Source organism: Macaca thibetana, chromosome 9 (assembly GCF_024542745.1).
Source record: "Macaca thibetana thibetana isolate TM-01 chromosome 9, ASM2454274v1, whole genome shotgun sequence".
NCBI lineage: Eukaryota > Metazoa > Chordata > Mammalia > Primates > Cercopithecidae > Macaca > Macaca thibetana.
In genome coordinates, this window is record NC_065586.1 from 49,527,009 (window position 1) to 49,552,414 (window position 25,406).

The 25,406-nt window shown below is 46.6% G+C and overlaps 3 protein-coding genes across 4 annotated transcripts in view; 2 read left to right on the forward strand and 1 right to left on the reverse strand.

Moving 5' to 3' along the window:
- RGR (retinal G protein coupled receptor) overlaps nucleotides 1–25,406 on the reverse strand; it is a 282,289-nt gene that overhangs the window by 16,242 nt on the left and 240,641 nt on the right. The gene's annotated exons all lie outside the window — the stretch shown is intronic.
- On the forward strand, nucleotides 2,696–13,087 carry LRIT1 (leucine rich repeat, Ig-like and transmembrane domains 1). Its single transcript, XM_050803856.1, has 4 exons — nucleotides 2,696–2,934; nucleotides 6,593–7,059; nucleotides 10,231–10,536; nucleotides 11,707–13,087. Exons 1-4 carry the CDS (start codon nucleotides 2,813–2,815, stop codon nucleotides 12,681–12,683), a joined length of 1,872 nt encoding a protein of 623 aa, XP_050659813.1. The 5' UTR covers nucleotides 2,696–2,812; the 3' UTR covers nucleotides 12,684–13,087.
- Nucleotides 19,027–24,301, forward strand: LRIT2 (leucine rich repeat, Ig-like and transmembrane domains 2). Of its 2 annotated transcripts, XM_050803858.1 has the most exons (4): nucleotides 19,027–19,205; nucleotides 19,502–20,283; nucleotides 21,764–21,793; nucleotides 22,110–24,301. In XM_050803858.1, the coding sequence occupies exons 1-4, from the start codon at nucleotides 19,096–19,098 to the stop codon at nucleotides 22,868–22,870; spliced, it is 1,683 nt and encodes a 560-aa protein (XP_050659815.1). In that variant the 5' UTR covers nucleotides 19,027–19,095; the 3' UTR covers nucleotides 22,871–24,301. The 2 variants fall into 2 exon arrangements, with proteins under 2 accessions (XP_050659815.1, XP_050659816.1); XM_050803859.1 differs by lacking the exon at nucleotides 21,764–21,793 and having other exon boundaries at nucleotides 19,072–19,205.

A 25,406-nucleotide genomic window follows, 5' to 3' on the forward strand; every position in this document is an offset into this window, starting at 1 on the left:
GTGATAAAATTTACACCAGGAAACACTGATCTAGGGCAACTTAATTCATTTTCAGATTAAGAAACCAAGCTCCAGAGCACTATTGGCAACATAGCTAATATTGAGCCAGGTCAGGCACTGTGCTAAGGGATCTTCTGATGAGTCCTACAAACAACTCCTTGAATTGGATACCATTATCCTTTCCATTTCAGACAAGGAAACCGTGGCTAAAAACAATTAAAATCTGCCTGAGGCCATGCAGTAATTTATGGATGGAGCTGGAACAAAAGCCAATCTCCTATTCCTCAGGCTTAGGCACTTTTCAATGGCATCTTTGACGCACTCTGGTAGAGCAACCCACTCTGTTCCAGGAATGCCCACTTCCCAGGCCTTTCCTCTCATGAGTCCTCACTTCCATCTAAGCCTAATCCCTCCGCAGGGCTGAGCTTATTTTTGCACCCTCCAGAGCGTTCCCTGTTCTTTCTCAATTTCTTTTTTTTTGTTTGTTTGTTTGTTTGTTTTTTTTTGGGATGCAGTCTCGCTCTGTCACCCAGGCTGGAGTGTAATGGTGCAATCTCGGCTCACCGCAACCTCCGCCTCTCAGGTTCAAGCCATTCTCCTGCCTCAGCCTCCTGAGTAGCTGGGATTACAGGCATGTGCCACCATGCTCGGCTAATTTTGTATTTTTAGTAGAGACAGGGTTTCTCTATGTTGGTCAGACTGGTCTCGAACTCCCGACCTCAGGCCCGCCTCGGCCTCTGAAAGTGCTGGGATAACAGGCATGAGCCACCGCGCCCGGCCTTCTTTCTCAGTTTCTACCTTATGGTGTTGGTTAATACATATGTCAGTCCTTTTTTCATGCCTTCAAGGTCACAAAAGCCTTCATGAGAGAAGATAAAGCAGGGCAAGGCCAAGATTAAACGGTAAAGTTCATTTGGGCAAAAGACACAAGGAGGAAGAAGCAGAGATATGGAAACAGGCACATCTGGTGGCTGGGTTTGGGGAGGAGGAAATATAGCTGGGAAACACTGGGAAAATCCTACTGGCTGCACTGGAAGGAAAGAATGAGAAACCAGTATTGTCAAAACTGACCTGGCACCAAGCTAGGCATTTTATGTGTGCGCTGGGGCCCCAGAGATCTTTGCAGGTCATATACCTCACTGGTCTAGGCCTGCCTGGAATCACAGGCATGAAGGACTGGGGAACCCTCTAGAAAAGTCAAACAATATAGGTAGGGCATGCTGGACTAGAGAACAATGCCTCGGGGTCAAATGTGAAGAATAAATGAGCGAGTCAACTGAGTGTCTACTATTAGGAATCATCCCTGGTCAGTGCCCACCGGCATCTTGAGTAGATATGGTAAAGTGAGATAGGGTTAGGAGAGAATAGGTAAAAATTGAAATTAGGCTGGGTGCGGTGGCTCAGGCCTGTAATCCCAGTACTTTGGGAAACTGAGGCAGGAGGATCACTTGAGGCCAGGAGTTTGAGACCATCCTGGGCAACACAGCAAGACCCTGTCTCTACAAAAACTAATTTTTTAAAAAATAGCCAAACATGGTGGTGGTTGCCTGCAGTTCCAGTTACTCAGGAGGCTGAGGTAGGAGGATGGCTTGAGCTCAGGAGTTCGAGGCTACAGTGAGCTATGATTACACCACTGCACTCCATTCTGAGTGACAGAGCAACCCTGTCACTATAAAGCAAAAGAAAGCTTTATGAATGGAGAATTTCCAAAAGTCCTTATTAGAGGTTGGGTTCTGTCTCCAAAAAAACCTGAAGTGCCTTCTCTAAGAACTCTCTGAGCTACCTCTCTGGGGCCGTCGCTGGAGTACCATCCATTGAGGAGAGGGGTGCCCTTGTCCCTCATGTGGAGACATCCCCACCTTTGGCATTCATAGTAATGCCCAGGAGGGGCCAGCTGAAATAGCAGTGTGCTGAGTCCATATCCATGGGGCACTCAAGGCAGGCAGCTGTTTGCCTGGCAGCCTGGGACCATTTGCGGGCTCATGAGAGACACCTCTGATATCTCCCCAAAATATCTGAATCTGTCCAGTTCCTCTGTAAGCAGGGACTTAAAAGAACCAGTGAAACTGGGCACTTACAACTTATGAGGGAGCTTCTGTTCCCACAGGCTATCAAGGCCTTGGAATTTGAGTTTAATTTTCACAAACACCCTGCATGGAGTAGCTTTATTTCTCTTTGTCGGATAAGGACACAGAGGCCAAGAGAGAATGTGACTCACCCAAGGTCACAGCCCATTAATGAAACAGCTGGGATTTGACCCCAGGAAGCCTGGGTCCAGAGCTTAGCCTCCTTCCAATGCCTTTAGCACCGTCAAGAAGCGTTGCTTCATTTCACTGCTTTTTGCTGGAAGACAGTGTCAGAGGAAAGAATTTCCAAAGGCCCTTATTGAGGCGGGGGTTCTGTCTCCATCTTCCCTGGCACTCCACTGGAGTCTGTGTTGTCCGTGGCCTTGTTGGGATGGGGTGCTTTGCAGATGACAGTCCCATGGCTGTTCGCCTCTGGGAAGCTGCCTACTTGTCTTGCTTTGCTGTGCCCTGGCCTCTCTGGGCCTGTCGCTATTGCTATGGAGGGGGGTCCCCCGCCCCCACCCTCAGGACTGAGTGATTCAGAAAGCAATAAGCCGCTGAGTGCTGGGGCTGGGACTCCCCTCCCTAATCCCCAGCCTGTCAGTGTTTATCCGATGGCCTCAGGAGGGGGTGTAAGGGGCTGGCGAGCAAGTGGGCAGCTGCTGGGCTTGCTGGGCTTGCTGGGCCGGTGGGACGGAGCGGTCCAGGGACAGGCCCCTGCCTGGGCCAGAGAGGAGCCAGGAGCCATGAGGGTGGCATTAGGCATGCTCTGGCTCTTGGCCCTTGGGTGGCCCCCCCAGGCCCGGGGGTTCTGCCCCTCTCAATGCAGCTGCAGCCTCCATATCATGGGTGATGGCAGCAAGGCCAGGTATGGTACTGGGTGTGTGGGATGGGCAGCCCAGCCTCCATTGCTGTGCCAGCTAGGCTGGGTTGGGAGGAGTTGGAGCTGGGGCCCTGGGTGAGATCTTCATCTCTCCTGGCCCCTGAGGACCAGGGGTCTTATGGGGTGGTCTGTGCTGCATTATTTTCCAGCAAGCAAAGGGGTGACTCTGTCCGAGAGGTACCAGGTATCTATACACATGGGCCCGAGGGTGAAGCACAAGTGTGTCAGTTCTAGGAAGTCCTTCCTGAGTCCTCCTCCAGGCTCCTGGAGGAGAAGAGCCCTCCTTAAACGTCCAGGAAATCCCTTCCCTTACTGCTTTCTTTTCTTCTCCTTGATTTTTTCTATTCCTTCTTCTTTTCTATATTTCCCCAGCCCCTTCTTTCCCAGGCTCTTGCACTCTCTTGCCTGACCTCTCTACAATGCCCAATCATATTTCCTATGACCTCATCCATGATGGGACCACTTGCCTCTCATTCTCTTCCTCCTCTCAATCTTCGCTGGCCAGATCCCAGGAGCCTCAGCCTCAATCCCTTTTTATGGGTGCTCCAAAAGCCAGGAGTGCCCATCCCATGACAAGCATGCTTCCTTCCATCCCCAGCCTTTTCCTTGACTTTCCCCACCCTCTGTCTGATCCCTCAGAGCACTTCCAATCGCTCCTCCTCTCCTTCCATGACCATTCCCATGCCACCGTGGCTTGTGGACCCTTGTTCTTCCACTACTGCTCATTTTCTTCTTTTCTTTAGCAACCTTTAAAACATCTTTTCTCCGACTTCTTTAGCTTATCCATTAAAGACCTCTGCATGGTTTCTGAGCCACTGATGGTTTCTGATCCAGGGAACAATGTTATCGGAGCTACCCTTTTAATAATCTTGGTAATGAATGTCGAGTTGATTGGGGGAGGAGAGGAGGCAGAGAATGGAGAAGAACCACTAAGAAAAGACCCTTCAAATGATCTGAGAACCAGAACGAACTCCACTGTAGCCCAAGTGTCCAACGCATCAACTCATATGGAGGGTAGGGATCCTGTCCCCAAGAGAAGCCAGGCTGAGCCCTGAACAGGCTGTTTCCAGCCTGGAGAGTGTCACTGGAGTGACAAAAAGCCTCCCATCGCCCATAGGAGGCATAGGGCTGAAAGACACACAACATCCTTGATGAAACCGGTCCTGGAACCCAGGCATTCCGATTCAGTTTTCAGAACACTTTTCTGGTGATGCTGCCATGGGCAGGGACCAGTGATAAGTTCCAGGCAGCAGAGTTAGCCTTAAGATGGAAAATGAGTTTCTAGGGCCGCCAATGTAAGTCAATGGGCATTCCTTCCTCTGAAGCCAGAGCTCTTGGTTCTACCCGCTTGACCATCCCATGGCTAACATGCACCAGCCCATCTGCACGGAGGGTCCTATGAGATCAGGAAAGATGGTAGCGGGCCCTGAGGTCCCCTGTGGCTATGGGCACAGACGGTGCAGTTAGACCAAAGCTCCTTCTGCATCTCAGAAGCCTTCCTCGGATCCCTGTCTCACCTGGGCCTCTCAGAGAGCCCAGCCTTTATGTCTGAGCTGTTGTATCATGAAGTGTGTGCTGTGGTCACTGGGATTACCTGGGAAGAGCTGGACTGTGCACCTGAATGGATTTGTGCCCATGCTGTTTGTCCCAGTTTGCCTCTGGTTTTACCCCACCAGGAGTTGTGCTGGAGGTTTGAGTTGTGCTGTAAGTTTGAGCTGTGGTGTAGGCTTGCATTGGGTTCTTACAGTTTCCTTTAAATCCCCCTTTTGCCATTTTCTCTCCCAAGATAAGTTTTCCAATCACCTGTCTTTCTCTCACCTACATCCAGACCTTCCTCCTTGCAATACCCAAACCTGTATTTTTTTTTTTTTTTTTTTTTTTGAGACAGGATCTTGCTCTGTCACCCAGGCTGGAGTACAATGGCACAATCATAGCTCACTGCAACTTCCAACTCCTGGGCACAAGCCACCTTCCCACCTCAGCCTTCTGAGTAGCTGGGACTATAAGCATGAGCCATCACACCTAATCAAACCTATTTTATTATCTGGAAATACCGTTGCTGTAAATGCTCTTTCTTCCTGAGCTAGATTACACACTGTATGGAGACAGGGGCTATGAGGCTGATTCTCTTCTGAACTGCCCATCACTTAGTAGGAGTTCCACGTATATTTGCTCAAAAGGAGTGAATAAGAATATCCGTGCTGTTTGTGGGCACTGTTTACAAGAAAAAACAAGCCCAACCCAGCCGCCTTTAAGTGGAGTATATGAGTTATTCTGAGGGATGCTGGTGATATGTGTGTGTACCTCCAGGAAAGCCTGATATGACCAGTAGGTTATGCTATTACAAGAGAACAACCTCCCTTAGACAGGCCTGTTCAGTGGTTGAGGGGCTTAGGATTTTATTTTCGGTTTACGTACTGTAGAACATAACCCTGAAATGTAGGCTCCTTGAGGGCAGGGACTGCTTCCTATTATCTCTCTATCCTCTGCTTTAGTCTCAGTCATAACAGAATAAGGTTTAAGAAGTCGTGGTTTGGGTAGAAGAGTTGATAAGACTGACCCGATCTACTTGCAGTGCTGAGATGCAAACAATGATGACAGTGATCCATACCCTTGGGCTCATGCAGGGTGGCAGGCAATGTGCTGGGCTTCTACATGCATTATCTCTTTAACCCCATAACCACCTGTGGAGTCTATTTGATGGCAAAACTGAGGAAACGAGACATTACCTAGTATACTCAAGGACACATAGCCAGCACGCAAAGAGCCCAGGTGTGAATCCAGCTGTGACGCTGCCAAGTCCTGGCTCTTGAACACCTTGATCATCACATGGCTCACCAGAGGTGGAGAGACTTGAGGTGCTTTCATTTTTTATGTCCTTGGTACATTTTTTGTTAAATGATAAACCAAAACAGTTACAAAAATTAAGGGAAAATTTAACAAACGAACATTTTTATTTATTTATTTATTTTTTAGACCAAGTCTTGCTCTGTCACCCAGGTGGGAGTGCAGTGGGGTGATCTCCGCTCACTGCAACCTGTGCCTCCTGGGTTCAAGCGATTGTCCTGCCTCAGCCTCCCGAGTAGCTGGGACTACAGGCGTGTGCCACCATGCCTGGCTAATTTTTGTATTTTTTAGTAGAGACAAGGTTTCACCATGTTGGCCAGGCTAGTCTTGAGCTCCTGACCTCAGATGATCCACCCGCCTCCACCTCCCAAAGTGCTGGGATTACAGGCGTGAACCACCGTGCCTGGCCAAACGAACACTTTTAACACATATTTGCAAAGCAACAGTGCACAACGTGATCACGGGGTTTATTAATACTGTTCATTCTTAGTGCACTGTGGGTGCTGTGGGCTGTTATGGGTCGTAACAGTGTAAAGGTGAAGACTTGCAGGACCGTGAAGACCAAATGACCTTCCTGGGACCCTTGTGAAAGGCTCTCAGAGCAAGACCTCTGCAAAAAGGAAAAGTGGAGCTGGCTTGCTCCGGGCCCCTCTCCAGGTCCCAGCCATGGCCTGGACTCGGGTGTGGGTGTCCGGTGATAACAGGCAGAACTGGAGGCCTCGCAAAGGGAGGAAGCGGTGGGAGGTCCCAGACCAGGCAGGATCCTTGCTCAACTATCCCCCATTTCTGCCAGCAGGACGGTGGTGTGCAACGACCCCGACATGACCCTGCCTCCGGCGTCCATCCCTCCGGACACCTCCAGACTGCGCCTGGAGCGGACGGCCATCCGCAGGGTTCCTGCCGAGGCCTTCAGGCCCCTGGGCCGCCTGGAGCAGCTGTGGCTGCCTTACAACGCCCTCAGCGAGCTCAACGCCCTCATGCTGCGTGGCCTGCGACGCCTGCGGGAGCTGCGGCTGCCTGGGAACCGCCTGGCCACCTTCCCCTGGGCCGCGCTCAGGGACGCCCCCGAGCTGCGGCTGCTGGACCTGCAGGCCAACCGCCTTTCGGCTGTGCCCCCTGAGGCCGCGCGCTTCCTGGAGAACCTCACCTTCCTGGATCTCTCCAGCAACCAGCTGATGAGGCTCCCGCAGGAGCTGATCATCTCCTGGGCTCACCTGAAGACCGGTATCTTCCCTCACAGCCACCACCCCAGGCTGGTCCTAGGTAAGAGGTGGCATCCTTCACCTGGGGTCTTAGGCAAGTCACCATGCTTCTCTGAGTTTCGATTCTTTATTTAGAAAATTGAAATCATACCTGCCTTCCAGGTTTAAGCAAAGATAGTGAGATCCACAAGAGCGGCGGGTTTAGGAGCTCAATCCACAAGCCAGACTGTGGCAGTTCGCATCCCAGTCATAAGAGAGGTCTTTCCAGGTCACACAACCAGGAGAAGGCCCCTGAGACTCAATTTCCCAACTCAGAGCTGGATGGGTTAGTACACTACACCAGCTGGACCTGCTATTTCTTCGGTTCCTTCCTGTTCCTAACAAACCAACAGCTTACCATGTGAGCTAGATCTCCTTTCCTGCCCAAGGCACCTGCCTGGTCCTGAGAATGACAGAAGGGGCATAATTCATTCTGGAAAATTGATCTGAATTATACAACTCATACATGAATAAATACAAACGTTTAAAATATTGCAGAAGAGGTTAAAGACCCTTCTGTCCTCTCTCCCTATTCCAACCCCTTCCCAAAAGTAGTTACTATTATCATATTTATATGCAAGCTCCCTATCTGTTCAGATACATTTCATATGCATATGTATGTACATATATATACACATACATACATGGATTAAGAAAAGTTATGTGTGGGTTTTACATAAAATTTTGTCATACATACTAACCAACACTAACTTTTTGACCCAACACTATATCTTGTAGATCTTTCTAAATTTCTACAAATGGATCAAGTTCATTTTTAAAACTACTGCACAACATTCTATAGTATACCATATCTGCACTATGTTATAAACATATTTATACTATAGTTTATTTAGCCATTCCCCCTTTAGTGGACTTTTAAATTGTTTCCATTATGTTGTTAACACCTATGATGCAACAGAGAACATTCTTGGCAATACGTTCTTGTGCACATCAATGTTTCTCTAGAATAGGAACTGAGAAGTGGAATTATTAGGTCACAGAGTGTGCATATTAGACATTTAAAAACCCATCTGGTCTGGGTTTGGTGGCTTTCACCTGTAACCTCAGCACTTTGGGAGGCCGAGGCGGGTGGATCACTTGAGGTCAGGAGTTTGAGACCAGCCTGGCCAATATGGTGACACTCTGTCTCTACTAAAAATACAAAAATTACCGGCCGGGCGCGGTGGCTCAAGCCTGTAATCCCAGCACTTTGGGAGGCTGAGACGGGTGGATCACGAGGTCAGGAGATCGAGACCATCCTGGCTAACACGGTGAAACCCCGTCTCTACTAAAAAATACAAAAAACTAACCGGGCGAGGTGGCGGGCGCCTATAGTCCCAGCTACTCCGGAGGCTGAGGCAGGAGAATGGCGTGAACCCGGGAGGTGGAGCTTGCAGTGAGCTGAGATCCGGCCACTGCACTCCAACCTGGGCGACAGAGCGAGACTCTGTCTCAAAAAAAAAAAAAAAAAAAAAAAAAAAAAATTAGCCAGATGTGGTGGTGGGCACCTGTAATCCCAGTTACTTGGGAGGCTAACGCAGAAGAATTGCTTGAACCTGGAAGGCGGAGGTTGCAGTGAGCCGAGGTTGCTCCACTGCACTCCAGCCTGGGCAATGAGTGAGACTCCATATTTTTGAATGCCTTCCAATTCTAGGTGCTGGGAATACAGCAGAGAACAAAAGAGATGAAAATGTATATACTCATGGAACTAACAATTAAAATGGCCAAAATGTTTAACTTTTGCCAGTCTGGCAAGTGAAAGTTTCACTGTTGTTTAACTTTGCCTTTTACATTCATTCTTTCTGGCCCTATTGTAATAAAATGAAAGCCAGGTAGCACACCACTGGAGCCAGGCATTGATGAATCTTGGGTTGCAGATGTATCATTAAGTGCATTTAACCAATGACACAAGGCAGCAACCTCTGGTGAGACAGGGTAAGGGGGAGGTGGGAAAAGGAACTGGCACCCATGGGTTGTGCTCAAAGAGACCTGAGAAACATGAATATCCAGTCAGATCTGAATGCACCCACCCCAACCCTTTGACACATGTATTAAATATATCTATGTGAATGTATAAGATATCATTGATTATTAGATATACTATTAAAATCAATAAGTCTTTGGGGACTAAAAGGAGATAATATCAAGTGCATTTATCTTGCATTTCAGTAATGTAACCCTGTAAGAAGGAATTGTGCCTTAGAATTGAGGACACAGGGCACCTCATTTATATGCACATGGTACCCCTCTATCTCTATAATGTTCTTTGACAGAGTGGGTACAATGACCTGCTTTCGGCTCTGTAAGAATGCTCAATTTTAGAGTAAAGACAGTGGGGGATATATCCCAGGATTTGATTTTCTGGCCCTTTCACCCTGCTGTTTACGCCCATTTGAGCCATGTCAAAGGGTCCGTGGCTCAGAGCAGCCGCCTTCATTGCTGGGATGATGCTGAAAATACCATTGATACTGGGAGAACTGGCATTAAGGATCAGGGGTCAGTGATGCATTCCTAGAAATTGATTTTGTCATATTGCGATTATTGTGGAAATACTACCTGGCCAGTGGCCTGAAAGGATGAGTCCGAGAATGGCAACAGTAACTGCCAGTTCTGTCAGGATGCTGTATATCTACCCAGTACTTAAAATGATTTATTTTTGGCCGGGCGCGGTGCCTCAAGCCTGTAATCCCAGCACTTTGGGAGGCCGAGACGGGCGGATCACGAGGTCAGGAGATCGAGACCATCCTGGCTAACACGGTGAAACCCCGTCTCTACCAAAAAATACAAAAAACTAGCTGGGCGAGGTGGCGGGCGCCTGTAGTCCCAGCTACACGGGAGACTGAGGCAGGAGAATGGCGTAAACCTGGGAGGCGGAGCTTGCAGTGAGCTGAGATCCGGCCATTGCACTCCAGCCTGGGCGACAGAGCGAGACTCTGTCTCAAAAAAAAAAAAAACCACAAAGATTTATTTTTTATTATGTTTAAAGCAAGGCTGAAAAGAAAGTAATGCTATTATTTAACACAAAAAATCAAATTTCAGGTCATATTACTAGCAAGGCAAGGAACTGGGCCCGGAGGCCAGTTCTGCTGACTCTGAATGAGGACCTGCCTGTCCTCCCAGAGGGGAAAGGGTGCTGGGCTTGAGGACCTTGAATATCTATCCGAATATCTTGTCTTCTTTTTCACCCCTGCAGGGCTACAGGACAACCCCTGGGCATGTGACTGCCAACTCTATGACCTGGTTCATCTTTTGGATGGCTGGGCCCCAAACTTGGCCTTCATTGAGACCGAACTGAGATGTGCCAGCCCACGCAGCCTGGCCGGAGTGGCCTTCAGCCAGCTTGAACTGAGGAAGTGCCAGGGCCCAGAGCTCCATCCAGGAGTGGCCAACATCAGGTCCCCTTTGGGTGGCACAGCATTGCTACGCTGTGGAGCTACTGGAGTCCCTGGGCCCGAGATGAGCTGGAGGAGGGCCAATGGCAGGCCCCTTAATGGTACAGGTATGTGAGCTACAGGGATGCTGCACTGAGACCCCAGACTGGGGAGAGCAAAGCAGTGCCCCAAATGGGGGTTTGGCAGGGCCAGAGGGAAGTTGTCTAAGCAAAGCTCGCTTCCATCTGTCTGAGTTGAGTTTGATGGGGGGCTTCCCAGAGGCAAGTCACTGTGACAACAGATTCAACAATGACAATGGCTCTTGACCTGTCCTATCATATCCCATCAGCCACTCTATAGAGACTGGGGGCCCACACTGAGAGAACAAAAAGCTGACTTTTTGGTGGAAGATCCTCTTTTAGTGTATTAATTTTATAATAAGTTTACCAGTTGTAAATATTAAGCCAGAATTACCTGGAGTAATTAATGATGTGAGCTACCATCTATCGAGCTCTTCGTGTGGTTCTAGCACAGTGCTAAGTGTATTATGTACATAATGACATTGAACTTCAGAGAGCAACCCAGTTTTCCTTCTTATTTTGCATGTAAGTATACTGAGGCTCTGAGAGGCTAAATGCTACATTACACAGGTCATATATGGAGGAGCTGCGGTTCTAGCACAATCTAGCTGGTCACCTTTGCAAAATTCCAGGGCCCTTAAGAACATAGTGGGTTGGCTGGGCGTGGTGGCTCACACCCAGTCCTCGCAGTTTGGGAGGATGAGACAGGAGGATCGCTGGAGTCTAGGAGTTACCAGCATGGGCACCATAGTGAGACCTTGTCACAAAAAGCAAACAAACAAAAAACTGCTGAGCATGGTGGCATGTGCCTGTGGTCCCAGCTACTCAGGAGGCTGAGGTGGGAGGATCACTTGAGCCTGGGAGTTCCAGGCTGGAGTGAGCCATGGTCACACTGCTGCACTCCAACCTGGATGACAGAGCAAGACACTATCTGAAAAAAGCTAACAACAACAAAAAAGCCCATAGTGTGAGCTTGTCAGATTTAGAAGGCATCATTCTTAGGCTCTGCCTCAGCCTGGGGCTCCAGAGGCTCCCCACCTATGAGCCCAAAGTAATACTGATCCCCTGAACTAGTCTAAGAAAAGTTGAATGACTACCAGTGTTTTCTCAGGATGACACCTGAGTGTGCACCAGCTGGGGCTGTGAACTTGGCCCTGAAAGGCAGCTTGGGGCAGATGGGCCCATTTGTTCTCCCTCACATGCCTGTTTTCCTCCTAGTGCATGAGGAAGTCTCCAGTGACGGCACGAGCTGGACTCTGCTGGGCCTGCCTGCAGTGTCCCACCTTGACTCCGGAGACTACATCTGCCAAGCCAAGAACTTCCTGGGAGCCTCTGAGACTGTTATCTCCCTGATTGTCACTGAGCCGCAGACTTCCACAGAACACAGCGGGAGCCCAGGGGCACTATGGGCAAGGACAGGTGGTGGAGGGGAAGCCGCTGCTTACAACAACAAGCTGGTGGCCAGGCATGTCCCCCAGATTCCCAAACCTGCTGTCCTGGCCACTGGACCCTCTGTGCCCAGCTCAAAGGAGGAGCTGACCCTCCAGCACTTCCAGATGGATGCCCTGGGAGAGCTCTCTGATGGGCGGGTGGGACCCTCAGAGGCACGAGTGGTGAGGTCTGTGAAGGTGGTGGGAGACACTTACCACAGCGTGTCCTTGGTGTGGAAGGCACCCAAGGCTAAGAACACAACTGCCTTCAATGTCCTCTATGCGGTCTTTGGGCAGCACAGCATGCGGCGGGTGATTGTGCAGCCTGGGAAGACCAGAGTGACTATTACTGGGCTGTTGCCCAAGACCAAGTATGTGGCGTGTGTCTGCGTGCAGGGCCTGGTGCCCCGGAAGGAGCAGTGTGTTATCTTCTCCACCAACGAAGTGGTGGATGCTGAGAACACTCAGCAGCTCATCAATGTGGTGGTGATCAGTGTGGCTGTCGTCATTGCCCTGCCTCTCACGCTGCTTGTCTGCTGCGGTGCTCTTCAGAGGCGCTGCCGAAAGTGCTTCAACAGGGACTCCACTGAGGCCACAGTTACCTACATCAACCTAGAGAGACTAGGCCACAGCGAGGATGGCTTGGAGGAGCTGTCCCGGCACAGTGTCAGCGAGGCCGACAGGCTTCTCTCAGCTCGTTCCAGTGTGGACTTTCAGGCCTTTGGAGTCAAAGGGGGCAGGAGGATCAATGAGTACTTCTGCTGAGGGACGTGCCTCCACAATTCACACACCTGCCCGCCCACTCTCCTTCTTTAACTCTGACACCTGAGTACATGATCACCCACTCTTACCTGCTCGGGTACCTGCTTACACAGATACTTACACACAACAACAGCAGCAGCAGCTACTGCAACAACCACTAACACTTGTTAAGCACTTACTACAGGCTAGAAAGTGTTCTAAGTGCTAAATTCTTGTAACAATCATTTGCAGCAGGCACCACTATTCTCTCCATTTCCCTGGGGTGGGGGGTTAAGAAACTTGCCTGTTTCAGTCAGCTTTTGCTGTATAACAAATGAAAGCAAAATCTTAGTGATATATAGCAGTGAACACTTATTTTCACACTCACAGGCCTGTGGGTTGATTAGGATGGCTCTGCTCTGTGTGTTTCATTTGGAGCCTGGGCTGGAGAGTAGCAGTGGGTACCTGGGGCAGGTTTCTCTCATGGTGCAGTTGAATGATAATAGAGGAATGATTTTTCATGCAATGCCTGTTAAGTTCTTAGTTCAGAATTGGTATACTGCCACTTCTGTCCATATTCTATCTGCCAAAGCAAGTCTCATGGCCAAACCCAAGTTTAACGGGGCAAGTAAGGACACTTCTCCCCTGGAGGTGATGGTAGAGCACAGAATATGTGCTAAACAGTGATTTAATCCTTCATTGACCAGGATTACACAGCTAGGCAAATTTAGCTAACTCTGAGATTTGGACCACGCAGTTGGGATCCACGGTTAAAAGTCCTTACCATTCTCATATACTGCACCTTGATTACATTAATGCTAATTCATAGGCACTCACACACACCATCTCTCTATGCATTAGCCATACTGGTAGTTACCCATCCTCACTAACACACACACCACACTCATAACCCACTGTGCCCTCACTGAATCTAATATTTATTCTCAGAGTGCTATTCTGCCTAGAGACAATCATTTGATTTTTCGATAAATGCTAGAGTTTGAGACAATGCCCAAGAGAACATTGCTCATTTGCTTTCAGAATGTCAGGCTGGAGGGATCCAAGAGATCTCATTACACTCTATGCTGTCTGGCACACTCACTTCTGCCCCCATGCAGCAGCCTTTGTGATTCTTACCAAAACCTACCTGGGTTCTTGAGAGTGTCTCAGAGCCTTCCTGGTTGCTCAAGTTGTTTCAAAGGAAAATTCCTGTTTGCTTTTTCTTAGAGCTAGGAAACCACTGAGATGTTATCTCTGTGCACTGGGGAAAGTGAATGTTCCCAGCAGAAGGCTCAATTTGTTTCTTGTTTATAGAGCTGATCTCTGGCATGAGGAGCATCCAGGGTACCTGTGCCAAGTCCTTTGGGTAGCAACTGAAGAAATTTTGGGACGGCAAGTGATCAAAGAAAAGTGTTTTGCTACTATTATGCAGGAAACTCCAAGTATTTGCAAGTATTATGTCACGTGATTTATTAGATATAAGCCAGTGTGATGCAGTGCTTCCTAAAATTACTGTACTCCCCCTCACATTTACAAAACACCTTACCACATATTTCACTCAGTTTTCTCACATGTGATACTCATGACAACCCACTATGGAGGTGGGGCTGTTTGATTTTACAGACGAGGACCAAAGAGTTGAATGATTTATACAAGGAAGTGATGAATTCTCTTTCAGAATCCAGTTCTCTGACAACTTTCTCATCAGGCTGAGGGTCTTTATTCAGTATCAGTCCCTGCAGTGTGGTCCACAGCAGGTTCACTACAGAAATTAACTTTTTAAAAATCGCCGAAACCTGGGATCAGAACCATGAGAGCACCTATGCACATGAGCATGGAATTTCCATTCTTGGATATCTTCTGCCACCACCTGGAGGGTGCACCTGACTATAACTTGTGGGCCATAGACATTGGTAAGAGAGGTGGTTTTGTTGAAAGATGACAAAGACACTGTATACATTGGGAGCCAGCAAACTTTTTTCCTGCAAAGAAAAGCAAATAGTAAATATTTTAGGCTCTGTTGCTACTACTTAACTCTGCTGATGGGATGCAAAAGCAGCCATAGACAATATGTAAATTAGTAGTTATGGATGTCTTCCAATAAGACGCTTTTTACAAAAACAGTTGACAGGCTGGATTTGACCCTGAGACTGTAGTTTGTTTACCCCTTATGAAGATTTAGAAAGGCATTTCTGGTGAGTTTTTGGAGACCCAAGACTCAGTTCTGACTGTTTGATAAATGAGAGTGATAGACACCCCCAAAATCAGGACAAATGTAAACACAGTAGATGAAAGCAGTCGTCTGTTGAAGTGATCAGGGCGTTGCCTTTAAATGATTGTGTGAACAATCATGATGGAATAGTTATTGACCTAAAGACAAGTAACATGTAGCCAGTTTTACTGAGTCTTGTTTGAAGAAAAATCAGGAACTTAAAAGCAAGAAATCTGTAGTATTTATCTGATGTTAACAGAGAGAGAGAAAGAGAGAGTTCAATCTTGCCAACAATCCAATGGTTTATTGGGACCTATTTTCATGGTCTGTACGGAAAGGCCTCTGATATGGTTTGACTGTGTCCCCACCCAAATCTCACCTTGAATTGTAATAATCCCCACGAATCAAGGGTGGGGCCAGGTGGAGATCATTGAATCATGGGGGCAGTTTCCCCCATACTGTTCTCATGGTAATGAAAAAGTCTCATGCGATTTGATGGTTTTATAACTGGAAGTACCTCTGCACAAGTCCTTTTGCCTGACACCATGTAAGACATGCCTTTGCTCCTCCTTGCCTTCTGCCATGATTGTGAGGTCTCTCCAGCCATGTGGAACTGTGAGTCCCCTAAACCTCTTTTTCTTTATAAATTACCCATTCTTGGGTATGTCTTTACCAGCAGCATGAAAATGGACTAATACAGCCTCCAAGATGATAAGCCTCCCAATACTCATCTGTCAACCTTCCTTTGTGTATCCTGTCATCCCTGGTTTGCTCTTGTAGAGAAGAATCATCCTGGATTATGCCCATGAATATTCAAGTCATGGGAAGAAACACATTCTTATTGTAAAAAATAAAACGATGTCTGGCTTACCTTAGTCTTTTAGTATGTGAGTCTGATGAGTATGAGTTAGTCCCTGAAAATTGAATGCCCTCTGAGTATCCTGGCAAAAGAATTTCTGGCCTTCCAATGCTGAAGACCAATTTGGGCCATGGTGAGGCTGCAGCATAGCTGGCCTTGGAAGCCTGGTTTGGAGGTTGGTTGGAATCATAGCATCCTCATGATTTCTTTTTATGACTGCAACAAGGTTATAGTCTTCATGATTAAGCAGAGAATATGTCCAAGGTCACTTGCCCATTGTAGTTGCTGGGCACAAAAAGGCAAATACAGAAATTGTGCTCTGGACAGTGAATGTGGGCTATCAAACCTAGACTATCAATCAAGGGATTCAGTGAGCAGTTTGTCTAGAGGACAAGAGCTGGAAATTTTTGTCTTGATTATCATATAATCTAACAAGGACAAAAATCAACATACAAGTACCTGAGCATATTTATTCACAAGGGCATTGTAGTTAAGATAGGTTAGATTTATGCTTAGGCAACCATTCCCAAATGTCCCCGGCTTAACACAGAAAAATGTATTCCTGTTCCACAGACTCTACTTAAGTTTGGGAAATGCAGAAGGAGGGAGGGCTCTGCTTCACTTATTTATTCAAGGACACGGCTGGGAAGGCTCTACCATTTGGAATGTCAGTGATTGCCACAATAAGGAAAAAGATAAATTGGAAGATCGGGTTAGGGCTTTTCAAACCTCATTTCTTGTAACATTTCATTAGCCAGATCAAGAGTCTTGTAGCCCACCTATTTCAAGGAGGCTTTGAAAGGTCATCTTTTGTATGTCTGCCACAGACATACCTCAGAATGTGGGTAGCTGAGGCAGCATCTCAGACATGCTAGCAGCAGAGGATGGGGGTGGGAAAGAGTCCTAGCTTTAGAGAAAGGGAGTACAGCATGTCTGCTCCCTGATAGGATGCCCAGTTCTCTGTCTGAGGTATCCCAGTGTTTTACTAATATTGGGAAGGTGAGTGGCATTTTCCAATTGAATAGACAGGACACTCTCCTATTAAGATTCTATTAAGACAAGCCAGGGAGCTGCCTTCCTGAAGCCATTTATATCTAAGCAATTCACAAGCACAGAGTAATTCCTCCCCCATGACTCTGTCTCTATGGAGAATTTTAAGAGCCTAGTTCTGAAAAGCATCCTGCAAGAGGGAAGATGGGTTATAATATTCCCAGACCCTCTTGCCATTTTTGTTAGGGTCTCTTGAGTTTAGAGACTACACTTAACCACAGGTTGTTTAACATAAATAACTTGACCCACGCTAACTTTAATTGTCCTGGTCTCCTGCCTCCGTTTCCAAGAGAGCCACTCCCTGTGTTCATATGCCAAATAAGGAAACCAGAGAATAAGGGGGTCAGGAAAGGAGTAGGGGGCAGTAGAGAAGTGGCCTAGATGATTCTAGAGATAGCATGCCAGTGGGTGTGCTTCACGAGCTTCCTGCAGACTTCTGGGAAGTCGGATGGAGCTGGATTCATTTGGAAAGGCTGGCATGAGAAGGAAAGACAGGAAACTGTGGGGAATGGAGAACTCTTAAGATCTTTATTCTTTGGGGTAAGGGGAGAGAAAGGAATCCACTAGTGGTTTAGAATAGTCATGAATTAAATCACATATTTCAATGAAACAAGCCTGGCAAAGCCTTAGCAAATCTGGTAGGGTACTTTGGAGTGATAATTGCTCATCAGAGTTTTCCCCCATCAGGGCAAACTGGCCAGGCCCTCACCACCCTCAGTCACTGGATGTGGGATGTGTCTGCCTTGGGAAGAACATGACCTCATGCAACCATTCCTTGCAGCTAAGCATCCACTCATCCCTTGAAGGGGGATCTAGGCAGCACATCGCCATATGTATGACAAACTTTGTGCCGATAGCTCTCGTTTTGTTTTGGATTTTTACCTTGAGACAAACTCCAGTGATCCAGCCAGGTTTTAGAGTTAGACTCTTTGGAAACTCCTGCAAATATATCTGGCTTGGATGGAAAGCTTGGAGTGTAATCAGCTTAGTTGGTGACCCATTTCCCCCCTCACTGGTTAGCTAAGCGGATTTTCTTTGCTGAGGCCTTTTCTAGGGTACGATGTATATCATGAGTCTCAAAGGAACTGATGGAATTTCAATATTCAACTGGAAGTGCCCTAGTTAATAGGGATGTAGACTTTTCAGATCTTAAAGAGTTTGTCGGTGGGAGGAGGATTCATGGGCACCAACTGTGTGCTAGGTGTTGTATTTAACATAATCTCAAAATTTTCTAAAAATATGGCTGGATATAGTGACTTGCACCTGTAATCCCAGTTACTTGGGAGACTGAGAAGTTTGAGAACAGCCTGGGCAACAGAGTGAGACCCCGTCTCTGAAAAAATATAAAAATTAAAAAATAATGAAAAATAAATTCCTGGAAATATAATGAGGTATTTGTTACTATTCTCACTATGCAGAGGAGAATCACAGAAATTACTTTACATTCCAAAGATCTCAAGACTCAGAAGCACAAGCAAGAGATAAGACTCCTTGGGACAGGGTCTATAATAGGTTTGCCCTCGACCCTGTTCCTTTCATTGAGCAAGAGTATAGCTTAAAGCAAATGACCAATAAATATTTGTGGAATAAATGAAGAGTGAAAGAGCAAGCATGTAAAATTGCATATATCTCTTTTTAAAATGTAGGTTGTTCATTCTGACCAAGAGAAATACACAGTATTAAGGAAAGGTTGTGAAGTCCAAGAAAATAATATTTTGGTTTAATCAGAAAATACCATCTTGTATTTGAAACTGGTGATACAAGCTGCAGAGGCAGCTGTCTTGATGCAGTAGAAGCATGACTACACCACCCGTGGGGTTGGGAAGAGAACAAATGATGGAAATGAACACAGAATTACTTTGTTACTCATTACCTATTTTCACTTTGAGAAAATGATTGGAAATTCTAGGTTTCAGGAATCAACTGCAAATGATGAAGCATTAGATGGATTCTGGCCAAATCCCCTGAACAGTGGTGCTCAGAATAGCACTGCCTGCTTGTTTCTCAGACTTCTTTTTAAGACACTGAGAAATGTAGAATCTGTATGGAATTGGACATCTGACTTGGAGTTTACTTTTCAGACTCAAGAATCACACAAATGTTGAATTTCCTGATGCTAGTTAAGAGACATTGATCCCCCTTCGTGTGTTCTGACTGAACCTGTGATCTGGGCTGTAACAGACCTCAGAGCTCCCAGGAGCTTTCCTGCTGCTGTGCGACCTACATCACCATGGATTACCAATAATAGGATTTGCCACTCGGAAGCTGGGGCGATACTTATTCAAAACTCACAACGTATTTTCTTACAGAGAAATATGGCTTCAGTTTTTCATCACTTCCTGTTAGTTCTGGTCTTTCTGGATACACACGCAGCTCAGCCTTTCTGTCTGCCAGGATGCACTTGTTCAGAGGAGAGTTTTGGCAGGTGCGCTCTGCTGGCCAGATGTTAGAGGGTTATGGGGAATGGGTTTTCTTTGGGGATGATGTGGAGTGGAAGCAGGCTTAGAATTGGCAGGAAATCAGCAAATCTCTATGAGACTCATTCTAGTTGGGACTGAACTTTGCTGAACTGTGCATTTTTACCAAAATGAGTCTAACCCTTTTATTTCAATGAATAATAATATTTTTATTCTGATTCACATGTCTAATGCCAGGATCAGCCTGACCCCACTTTCCAGTTCCTTGTTGTTTATCTTAAAGTTGTTCTGGTTTCTTATACAGGACTCTGCAGTGCATATCTGTCTCCTTGGGAAAGATCCCTGGGAACCTTTCTGAAGAGTTCAAGCAAGTGAGAATTGAAAACTCACCCTTATTTGAGATGCCCCAAGGGTCTTTCATCAACATGAGCACCTTGGAATACCTTTGGCTCAACTTTAACAATATTAGTGTGATCCACCTGGGAGCCCTGGAGCATCTGCCAGAACTGAGGGAGCTGAGACTCGAAGGGAATAGGCTCCGCTCAGTACCATGGACAGCGTTCCGTGCCACCCCTCTCCTGAGGGTCTTGGATCTCAAACGCAATAAGATTGATGCACTCCCTGAGCTGGCTCTTCAATTCTTGGTCAGCCTGACCTACCTTGACCTATCCTCCAATAGGCTTACAGTTGTATCCAGAAGTGTCTTCCTGAATTGGCCAGCCTACCTGAAACGCCGGCAACCTGACTGTGGGGCCGGGATTCTCTCCAGCCTGGTGGTGGCACTTCATGACAACCCCTGGGTATGTGACTGTCGCCTAAGGGGGCTTGTCCAGTTTGTCAAGTCCATTACCCTCCCAGTCATCCTGGTGAATTCCTACCTGATATGCCGGGGCCCTCTCTCCAAGGCAGGGCAGCTTTTTCATGAAACTGAGCTTAGTACTTGCATGAAGCCACAGATCTCAACCCCCAGTGCCAATGTCACCATCCGGGTGGGACAGAATGTAACCCTGCGATGCTTGGCACAGGCCAGCCCCTCACCATCCATTGCATGGACTTATCCCCTGAGTATGTGGAGAGAATTTGATGGTAAGCCACATGCACCCTCTCAGTGTATCTGGAGGGAATGGAGAGGTCTGTAGCAATCCCATCCTCATTAGAGAGGTTCAAAGCTGGGTCAATCACGAAGGATGGGTGCAAGTAAGACTGGGATAGCCCTGAATTATGCTCACTAGAACAGAAAAGATTCCAAGGTAGTGTTCCATTATTGGCATTATTTTAAATGTTTGCATACAGATCTCTCTAGAACACATACACCTATGTAAATACACATTTCAGGGCTAATTTAATATCTTATGTAAATAATATAAAATTTTACATGAGCAGATATAGTCTTTGGGAATCTTCTAGATGCAAAACACTGGACCATGTATTTTAGAATTCTAGAATTTTTTATTAGGACTGATTCTAGAGATGATCTATTACTTATTTCCTTAACTTGCCTGAACTGAATCACCTGGGGTGCTTGTTTGAAATAACATTGACATAAAATTGTTCAGACCTTATTGGCTTAAATTTGTAATACTGGGACCCAGGGAAAGGAAGTGACCTCTGTGGGCCCCAGGGCTGGAATTCAAACCTGCCTCTTCTTTCCTGGAACCCTGTGCTCTGTTTTCATACCTCAGCTGGGATTACCTTTCATGCTACTCTGTAGGGTTGGGCACATCACAAAGCCAAGGATGACCTCCTTGGGGGTATCCCGAAGCTGAAAAGAAAAATCTTTGTACATTCCTCGTGTCCTGCCTTCTGTTCTCTGTCTAGAAGACAACTAGGAATAGCTGGGTAAAACTTGGGAAATATAGTCGTTTGCCCAGACATTTGTTATACATTATGACAAACCTCTGAATGGTTCAAAAACTACCCAATTAACTGAATTTTCACATTTTTATATTGTTTTGATGATACCTTATTGGTTTTACATTCAATATCGATGAAAGAAAAATATGGGATTTATTGTTGTATCCTCTTTGAAAACCAAGAAATGCATCCAGGTGTTGTGTTTTGTGGTGCTCTATAATCACTCTTTGGCAACATGTTATATATAATCTCTCCGTAAAAATATAAGCTAAGACTGAACACTTACCTTCAAACTAATGAGGTAGTTGATTGCTTATCATCCCATTTTATTGACAAGAAAACTGATGTCAAGAAAATTTAAGCAACTTGCCCAGGACCACATAGGATAGGAGCTCCATTAGGGATAGGAGCCCAGGCATGTGGCTCCAGGTTCTGAGAAACTGTGCATTTGGAAGGTAAGAAGGTACTTCTTGAAGCTCATAATATTACACAATCACATAGTTGCAAGAACTCTCCTGAAAGCCATGGCTCAGGAAGGCAAAGGTGGTTTGGTGGGTGCAGTTAGTGAAGTTGAAAGAGTATGGTCTTCATAGATTGAAGAGCCAGGTCCCAGACGAATTGTTGCTTCTGAACACCTCTCACTATGGGCAAGTTGATGGATTGCTCCAATCCTCAACATCCTATGTGTAAAAATCAGTTACTTATCTTACAGGATTGCTGGGAGGCAAACACCTGACACCAGGTACAAGGTTCATAAGAGGTTACCACCATCTTTTTTTTTTTTTTTTTTTTTTTTGAGGCGGAGTCTCGCTCTGTCGCCCAGGCTGGAGTGCAGTGGCGCGATCTCGGCTCACTGCAAGCTCCGCCTCCCGGGTTCCCGCCATTCTCCTGCCTCAGCCTCCCGAGTAGCTGGGACTACAGGCGCCGTACCACCATCTTTTAACAACAACAACAACAACAAAAACCAAAGCAAAACAAAACAAAAACTAGCATTGCTAGATACTTTGCAGCAGTCTATCAGATAAATGCACAGCTGTTTTCCTTTTCTTTCCACCCAGTGTTGACATCTTCTACTGGAGAAGACACTGCTCTGTCGGAGCTGGCCATACCTGCTGCCCACCTGGTAGACAGTGGTAATTACACCTGCATGGCCTCCAACTCCATTGGCAAGAGCACCCTTGTAATCTCTCTCCATGTCCAGCCTGCCCAGGCCCTACATGCACCTGATTCTCTTTCCATCCCCTCAGAGGGCAATGCTTACATTGACCTGCGGGTTGTCAAACAGACAGTGCATGGGATTTTGCTGGAGTGGCTTGCGGTGGCTGACACCTCTGAGGAGGAGTGGTTCACCCTCCACATTGCATCAGATGAAGCCTTCAGGAAGGAGGTGGTTCACATCGGCCCCGGAATCAATACTTATGCTGTGGACAACCTCCTTCCTGGCACAAAATATAAAGCCTGCCTCAGCCTAGAGGACCAGCCTCCACACCAGGGCCAGTGTGTAGTTTTTGTAACAGGCAGAGATGGTGGTGGGCTAGAGGCACGTGAGCGCCTCCTGCATGTCACAGTGGTCCTGTGTGTGGTACTGCTTGCAGTGCCTGTGGGCGCCTATGCCTGGGCAGCCCAGGGCCCCTGCAGCTGCAGCAAGTGGGTCCTGTGCTACTGTCTTCATTGCAGGAAAGCCCCCAGCTGCCCCCCTGCAGCCCCGCAGTGCAGGGATGGCTCCTTTAGAGAACATCCAGCTGTCTGTGATGACGGTGAAGGGCACATAGACACTGAGGGGGACAAGGAGAAAGAAGGAATGGAAGAAAACAGCTGAACAACCCAGGCCATGGGGTGGAAACCGCTTGGGCTTCAAGCCTCTGAAACTAACCCTCTGCAGCAGCTCCATCCATTTATCCAACAAGTATATATTGAGCACCCACTGTGTTCCAAGCACTGAACTTGACACAGGGGGTTCAAGAGTAAAAAGGGAAACACAGTCTTTATCTTCATGATAAAGGGGACATAGTCATTATCTTCATAAAGTTAAAGTCATTGAAGATTTGTCCTATCAAATTAATCATTTTATTATACATGGTGATTAGAAACCGCTAAATATTACTCTTTGCATATACATAGCCTTATAACATTTGCATGTTTACACGTAACATCGACGTATAACATTTTACATATATTATCCTGTAAAGGAAGGTAGACGTCTACCCACTTTTTATAGATGAAGAAACTGCAGCCTGGACAGTTCAATGATATGCCCAGAGTCTGCATCTGGCAGGAGGCAGAAGCCCCACTCAAAAGAGGTTCCAATTCCGTTGTTTCCTTGAATGTCTGTTTTGCAGTATTCTTATGTCTTTCATTGTTTATAAAGTGTGACCCTCTCTCTTCAACACAAACTCCCAATGAGATCACATAAATGTTCAAAAGAGCTGCCCATCAGGGTGATGAGAGCTGTTGGGTAATGGGAGTCTCTTTTTGTGGGTATCTGTTCCCCTGTGAGCAGCCCTTGGTGCTGCTGGGCAGGCTGGTGCCATCAGCACCAAGGAAGTGCAGGGGATTGGCTGTAGCCCTGGGTCTGGTAGAAAGCAGACTCTGCAGGGCCATACCCAGAAAGAAGAGCACACATATGTCCACTGCTTTCCCCTAGTGAATGTCTCAAGCCCTCCTATGAAATCCATAAGACGAGGTCATTTCCTCTTAGCTGGACCTATGTGGAATGGAGGGGCCCCAAGAACCCCAGCATCAGCTCGTTGTCCCTCTGAACAGCCCTTCTAGGGGAGACCATTCCCAGGATTTAATCCACATCTGTCTCCCTGCAGTTTCCTTCACTGGCCACATGGAAGCCTTTCGAAGAGTGTAAACATGAACTAGCCTCGTTGTGACATCACACGCTTCCTCCTTCCCATGACTTTTACCCATTCCTCATCATCCTTTTAGGCCTCTCTTAAGTGTGTACATTACGTCTTCCACAGAGCCTTCCTTGACTTCACACCTCTGGTGAAAAGGAGAGTATGCACAGTGTGTCCCTCGGTTGTGAGACATTTACAGGCAAAGACTGACCTTCCTCACTGTGGCCACTGCACTCGTCTAATACCTGGATTGTGTTCATAATCAATGTTAGTTACAATAAATTTTTAAAAATTGAAGACGGCTCTCATTTTCAGACTAATTGTCCACTCATTTCTTCAGGTTCTACTCATTTGTGTTTTCTTCTGGGCACTAGAAAAAAAAAAAACTCTAAATTAAAAAAAAATTCAGGACAGAGTCTCACTATGTTGCCTGGGCTGGTCCCAAACTCCTGGCCTCAAGCTATCCTCCCATCTCAGTCTCCCAAGTACTGGGATTACACCTGGCAAAAATCACTTTTAAAAGAAATTTTTTAATCATGCCAAAAGTAGAGAGAATCTCATTCCTCCTCTTCTGTCAGCTTCAGCAAGTTTTAATATTTTCCAAGCTTTTTTAAATCTTGTCCTTGCCCTCAACAGTTTTCTTAACTGGAGTGTTTTAAAACAAATACAAAGCTTCACACCAGTTTACCTGTAAATGTTCTAGTTTGAGGTCTAACAGATGAAGTTTTAAAAAAAATAACCAAAATGTTATTATCACTCTTAAGAACATATATTTTTAAATTATATGGACATATATATATTTAGATATGCACATGTGTACAACACACACATACATGTAATGTAGTGGAGAATTTATTTATGTGGAATTTGCTATGATAAATTTTTGAAGAAAAGTGGTTGGAGCAAGAAAAGAACTTGTACTTCTCGTAACCTCTGTGTACTTCCTTCCATAGCATCAAGGGGGGTTGATATGGTTTGGCTGTGTCCCTGCCCAAATCTCATCTTCAACTGTAGTTTCCATAATCTGTACATATCATGCCATTTCCCCCATGCCATTTTCATGATAGTGAGTAAGTTCTCACAAGATCTGATGGTTTTATAAGGGGCTTCCCCTTTCACTCAGTTCTCATTCTTCTCTCTCCTGCCACCGTGTGAAGAAGGACATGTTTGCTTCCCCTTCCACCATGATTGTAACTTTCCTGAGTTTTCCCCAGTCATGCTGAACTGTGAGTCAATTAAACCTGTTTCCTTTATAAATTACCCAGTCTCAGGTATGTCTTTATTAGCAGCATGAGAATGAACTAATACAGTGGTCTATGGATCTTGAGGGTGCAGCCATCATGAAATGGCCTGGGCTACCATGAAGGTGAGAGTGGATGTTCCGACCTTCATGCCAAGCAAAAGAGGCTTGGTGGTATACATGAGACAGAGGAGTCAGGAGCAGGGAAGGGCTGTGGAAGAGGAGAAAGCAGTGCAGGGGGAGAGCCAGGAGCATGTTGGTGGGCAGGG